The following is a 6401-nucleotide window of genomic DNA, read 5'->3' as shown; positions in this document are numbered from 1 at the left end:
CCCCCATTCTCACCATTTAGTGAAAAGTGCCCTCAACATCGGAATACTCTAATAGCACCTTTCGAGGTGTATAAATTTAATTTATAAGATAACTATTGGGTTTTTCATTCATGCGACCTAGTAATTTTGTCTAATTTGCAATGCGAATCTCATGTTTTTTTACATGCTGTACGTTAAATTAGGTGGTTGTACAATAATTATAGGCCTAGGGCCTAGTTTTTGGAATTCAGGGGAATTTGAACAAATTCGAGAGACCGGGAGACTTTGGCTCCCGATCATATTGGGAGGTTTGGAACCTTTGTAGCAGTGATTGATTTTCATGCAATCAATAGCTGTCTATCAAGATCAGCCAGTATGTGCTGTCAGGCCCAACATGCTGGATCATAGTGACTACAGTAACTACCTTATGTTTGTACATCTGCATTGACAACACCTGTGGAGTCGACTTTTAATAGGGTATTAATAGGGTTTTTATGTAGGCGACACCCTAAAAAGTAGGGCCCTCACCCAGTCTGGCCCCACTTAGCCAGGGTCCACCCATTCTCTCCCCTCCCCCAAAAAAATCATACTCAAATAAATCACCTTTTGTGAGCTAGTTCCCCCTTGCCTAACCACTGGTAAGTGGGTGAGAGGTGAAGACTGTGGGGTGCCATACACAGCAAAAGTCTATGTTAAAATCAAAATGTAATTGCAAAATTCAATGTCTAATTTATCAAAACATAGGTTTAATTTCTCAAAATGTAGATCTAGTTTCTCAAAACGAAGTTCTAATTTTTCAAAACCTAGTTAAAATTTTCCAAAATATAGTTCTAATTTCTTTAAAATATAATTCAAATTTCAAAAGTCTGACTTGATCAAACGTCCTCTCCAACTGGTTTGATTTACATTTTACGACGACAACTAGACATGCAAAATGTAGATCAAAACAAGTCAGCCAAGCATGACAGGCCCGTTCCATTAATGATCTTTTGCTTCATCCAATGCCGTAAACAACACTTCCCAACTCGTGTCTAATGCTCAGGGCAGGGTGGGCATTTTCCCCCTCATTGGACAGGCCTGGACCCACTATCGTCCGACAAACAACGAGGTCGTCAGATCGAAAGTTTTTAACAATATAATTTGCCTATCAAAATAACTTTATTTTGATTGCCAATCTCTAACATTGTGGTCTAAGAGCACATTTTGAACCATACTAAGCCATAAAAACTCTACGTATGAACACCATCAAATGATTTTTTATTCCAGGCTGTCGAATGAGCCTTCGTCGGCCCTTTGGTTTGAACCCCTCCGTCGGACACGGTTGGACCCCTCGTCAGCAAATTTCTGGTGCCACCGCTGGCTCAGACTACCGGCGATCACGGGAGCCAGGCCTAAGTGGACCGGGATTTGCAACAGGGTGGACTAGGCCAATAATATAGTAAAATACTGTATAGTCATACAAAATAGTTTTAAATTTTACCAAGGTCAAAATTAACGATTTCATTTTTTTTAATTGAAAATATAAAAAAAAAACAAAGCAAAAAAAAAAACAAAATTAAAATACCACCAAAAAACCTCAAATAAAAGCTCAATGGGCTAAATCTCAAAAGAAGAAAATCCCAGGAAGTCAATCTCGAATTAAGTTCCCCTCTTTAGTGTGCAAAAGTAGCTTCGACTCGATAATTGCTGACCTATTGAATAGCAAAAGGAAAAACCGCAAGTGGTTTGGTGCAAAAGTCAAGTGGCACAGAGCAAAAGTTCACCTGACTTTAGTACCTCAACACTTTTGTTTGCGTCTGCACCACTTCCAGTTTGTCCCTTTGGCATGATGTCAAGTACTGCAGTGCAAAAGTCAAGTGGCATAAGACAAAAGTTAGTCATGGCACACACTTGAGTGAGAGCTGCTACTTGACTTCAGACAAAAAAACTATATATATGTGGCTTATTCCAAAAAAATAAAAACAAATGGAAAAACAATGCTTTTACAATAGGTTTTATTGTTACAGATAGAAGATTTTAATGTTACCCATCAATTTTTTATTTTATAGTGATGTTTCTGGTAACCAGAGCACCTGGCTTGTAGCACCGCTCATCTCAAAGCTATCAAGCCAGGTACAGGGTTGTGTGCTGAAGGCTGCTGGTAATGCACTGGAATGTGTTGGACAGACATGGTCCAAAAGCAGCAAAGACAAGCATGCTAAAAGGTAAGTACCATCTCACCTTTCACTAAAGCTTGGTTCACACTTGGCAGGCATCAGATGCAATGACAAGCATGCTAAAAGGTAGTACCATCTCAACTTTCACTAAAGCTTGGTTCACACTTGGCAGGCATCAGATGCAGTGGACCTTTCCGCTAAGCCCTTTTCCCCTTGGATATTGTTGCTAAGGTCCTACAAAAAAATAGCGTAAATGTATATATATATGTGCGTTTGTATGACATGCAATATTCCTGGGCTTGTTCTGGTTGGTCAGCTGTTTAGTTTTATTGACATTCCTGAATTGTCCATTGAATATAAGTTAGATTGGCTTCCTGAATTGTCCATTGAATATTGCCTGATGCAATATAAAATGTGGTTATTTCACTAATCTTAGTCTCTTTAAGAAAATGTTAAGTATGTTGCATTTGAACACTTCATATATTTCCAGGATTAAGAGCTAACATCTTTGGTAAATTCCAGCCCTATTATAATTAAAATGGTACTGGGTTCGATCACCAAGTTTATGTGCTGTGAATAGGTCATTCCATTCTTATTCTCGTCCCTTTAGTTTATTTTTTTTCTATTTCCATGCCAGCTAGCTTTTATAGCTTTAACTAGGATAGGAGGCGCCCGAATCCGAGATGGCCGAGACTCAACAGGTGCTGACTGTAGTTCAATTATAGTTACAGGGATGCAGTTATGGTGGGTGAAGGTGGGCAGAGATACCCAGCCTTGAAACTTCCCCCTAGTCTAAAGGCAATTTCATGGCCCTCCACCCACCTTTATTAACCCACTTTCCCATCCTTTAAAATCCACTTTATTTAGAGTTTACCAATGATATCACCCACCCACCATTAAAATGTCTGCCACCACCCACGGTTAAAGCTAATCCCTGTAATTTCTATTCAAATGATGACAAATTTGTGGATACATGGGAAATAGGAATTACAATGCTCACATGGATGTTATAGGAATATTAACCTGTACTGTACCTGGACTAATGATTTAAAAAAAAAACTTTTAGGTGGGAAGTATGTTTGATACAATCATTAGACGGTCTCTTATACACATCTAGATGTGTATAAGAGACAGCTTCAACTGAGATTAAGTTTGGTAATTTGATTTTTATGGTATTTTCACTATTATTGTCATAATTGCCATCATCCTGTAATCGTGATCATCATCATCACCTTCATTGACATCATTAAAATTAAAAGATACAAGATAATTTTATTGTTGTAACGGTACATACAAAATTTTGTTCCAGTTGCATAATAAAATATAAAAAGTACAAATTGCACTATAACAAGTTAGAAATGCTAAATACATAAAACCCAAATAAATGACTCTCTTAAATTTGTTGTTATAAAGAAAGACCTAAGTTGTTCAAAAAAAGAACTTCTGGATCTGGACGAGCTGTTATTAAGTGGACAGTTTGTCAGCCTGGATCTGGATGAGCTGTTATTAAGTGGACAGTTTGTCAGCCTGGATCTGGATGAGCTGTTATTAAGTGGACAGTTTGTCAGCCTGGATCTGGACGAGCTGTTATTAAGTGGACAGTTTGTCAGCCTGGATCTGGACGAGCTGTTATTAAGTGGACAGTTTGTCAGCCTAGATCTGGACGAGCTGTTATTAAGTGGACAGTTTGTCAGCCTGGATCTGGATGAGCTGTTATTAAGTGGACAGTTTGTCAGCCTGGATCTGGACGAGCTGTTATTAAGTGGACAGTTTGTCAGCGATTGCTTGGTTCATTGGATGTGATGCATCTTTCATTTTTTATTATTATTTACAGTACAGTCTTATTATGAAAGTCATTCAGGTTACCTGAAAAAAAAAAAAAACCATATCGTGGGAAGGCTATAATTTTACTGCGCAACGTGAAAGGAGCATTTTTGTTTATACCATGGGAGAATTATTTTAAATGACCTTTTCTGTATTGTTGAACTGATGTGTTTGTGGGTCAAACTCATAGCCCACATTGGCACAGCATATTAAACTACTGGCTGTACAATACTACAATAAAGACAACTTAATGCAACAACACCAAGACCAGCTTTACGCATTTATCTCAAGGATTAAAATATAGAATTGACTTTTTTACACATGCAATCAACTTGGGCATTCTCTGTCAGGTTATGAGTTAAAATAACACCCAAAAGTTTAGTTTGGTTCTCGTACTCAATAGCAGTCCATTTTTACAAAGTTAGATTTCGTTTTTTTCCAACATCTTAACATTTTACCTTTTAACATACAGTGGCAGATCCAGAGATTGGAAATAGAGGGGGCCTATAAGGGACTTTCACAAATGAAGGGTCTAGACCACCTCAGCCCCACCATGGTTGGGCTGAGGTAAGAATATTCTTTTTATTTTCCTTCATATTTTATAATTTTAAAAAATTTAGGTTGGCCAGCTTCCCCTTCTCCCCTTGAATCCACTACTGACATACATATAAACGTACATACATAAGTAGCTGTTCATTTAGTATTTTGGGAGAAAGTTTTGTAAAGCTTTCATTCAGATGTTGAAGGCATTATTGTTGGAGACATTTATTATAGGCTTTGAATATATTTCTTAATTGTTCACCTGTATAAACCACAATAATTACATGAAACTTTTTCAATTATAGTTACAGGGATGCAGTTATGGTGGGTGAAGGTGGGCAGAGATACCCAGCCTTGAAACTTCCCCCTAGTCTAAAGGCAATTTCATGGCCCTCCACCCACCTTTATTAACCCACTTTCCCATCCTTTAAAATCCACTTTATTTAGAGTTTACCAATGATATCACCCACCCACCATTAAAATGTCTGCCACCACCCACGGTTAAAGCTAATCCCTGTAATTTCTATTCAAATGATGACAAATTTGTGGATACATGGGAAATAGGAATTACAATGCTCACATGGATGTTATAGGAATATTAACCTGTACTGTACCTGGACTAATGATTTAAAAAAAAAACTTTTAGGTGGGAAGTATGTTTGATACAATCATTAGAAGCAACCAATGGATGACGGAATTTGCCCTGCTTCTCCTACAACTAATTACCACTGGCACAGTTGATATACAATCAAACAAGTAGGTCATTTCATATCATATGAAAGTTTTTTTAGATGTGGTTTTTTAAAATTTTGTTTGATTACGTAGTTAGCAAGGTAGAGGTGCTTGTCACTTTAATCACTGTTTCTCATGCCAATTACTGGTTTTTCATCTTTTTTCTATTCCTATTACTCATAAAACCTCATAAGAAAAAAAAAACATTATTTAAAGATGTGCTATCAGTCAAAAAGACAAAAAAAAATTACTTCAAAAGTTCAAAAATAAATTTGAATAGCTCATTTGATAGGATCAAATGAATTTTTGGCTTCCAATGAGAAACAGATCAGAAAAGTAGATTTCACCAATTTACAGACATTTTACTACAAAAATCCTTAAATTGATTAACAACCAATTAGGATCTATGCAAAAGAATACAGAAAAGTTATTATTTACTGTCCGAAAAATGATGTGGGAATGCTTATCTTTATAGTGAGTTATTCACAATTGTATTGGACATGCTGTCTGTGTTAATCAATAGCACACTGACAAGTGATGTGACAGCAAGCCCTGGTACAGGCGAAGAGAATCGCAGACAACATCTCAACCTCATCAAAAAGCTTCGTGTAAGTACTTTACAAATCAAATTCAGTATTCCAGTTATTTATTCTCTTTTGCAACAAACATAATTACCGATTAAAGGATGAAACTAGACTTACTATGTCTGTAAAACTGAACATAATGCTTTTCTTCATTGTCATAATGAGAAGTGATGTTGAAATTACATAAAAATATTATTAAAAATGTACAACAAAATACATGAAAAAGAAAAATGAAATCATATTTAAGAAAATTATAAAGTAAAAAAATAAATATTTAAAAAAAAATTAAACTTTTTAAATTAAAATAAAATAAAATTAAAAAAAAAAAAAAAAAAAAATTAACATGAAAACCACCTGAATGTGAGTGAGACTCAGACTATGCCTACAGTGGTAATAGCAAGGGTGATGTTGAGAATTCCTCCCATTATGCTTAAGAGGTCAGTGTATTTTTAGGCAGTAGTAATAGCAAGGGTGATGTTGAGAGTTCCTCCCATTATGCTGAAGAGGTCAGTGTAATTTTAGGCAGTGGTAATAGCAAGGGTGATGTTGAGATTTCCTCCCATTATGCTCAAGAGGTCAGTACATT

General features: G+C 36.3%; 1 protein-coding gene across 1 annotated transcript in view; it reads left to right on the top strand.

Moving 5' to 3' along the window:
- Positions 1-6401, top strand: part of LOC117116809 (mediator of RNA polymerase II transcription subunit 12-like protein) — a gene marked incomplete in the record, with an annotated part of 32145 nt that overhangs the window by 7337 nt on the left and 18407 nt on the right. Inside the window, 3 exon segments of the mRNA XM_033260902.1 lie at positions 3270-3290; positions 5146-5255; positions 5707-5839. Coding sequence (XP_033116793.1) covers positions 3270-3290; positions 5146-5255; positions 5707-5839 — 264 coding nt within the window.

This window comes from Anneissia japonica, unplaced genomic scaffold, assembly GCF_011630105.1.
Source record: "Anneissia japonica isolate Jap-2015-1 unplaced genomic scaffold, ASM1163010v1 scaffold287740_len772037_cov194, whole genome shotgun sequence".
Taxonomy (NCBI): domain Eukaryota; kingdom Metazoa; phylum Echinodermata; class Crinoidea; order Comatulida; family Comatulidae; genus Anneissia; species Anneissia japonica.
This window is presented reverse-complemented; position numbering and strand designations above follow the sequence as displayed.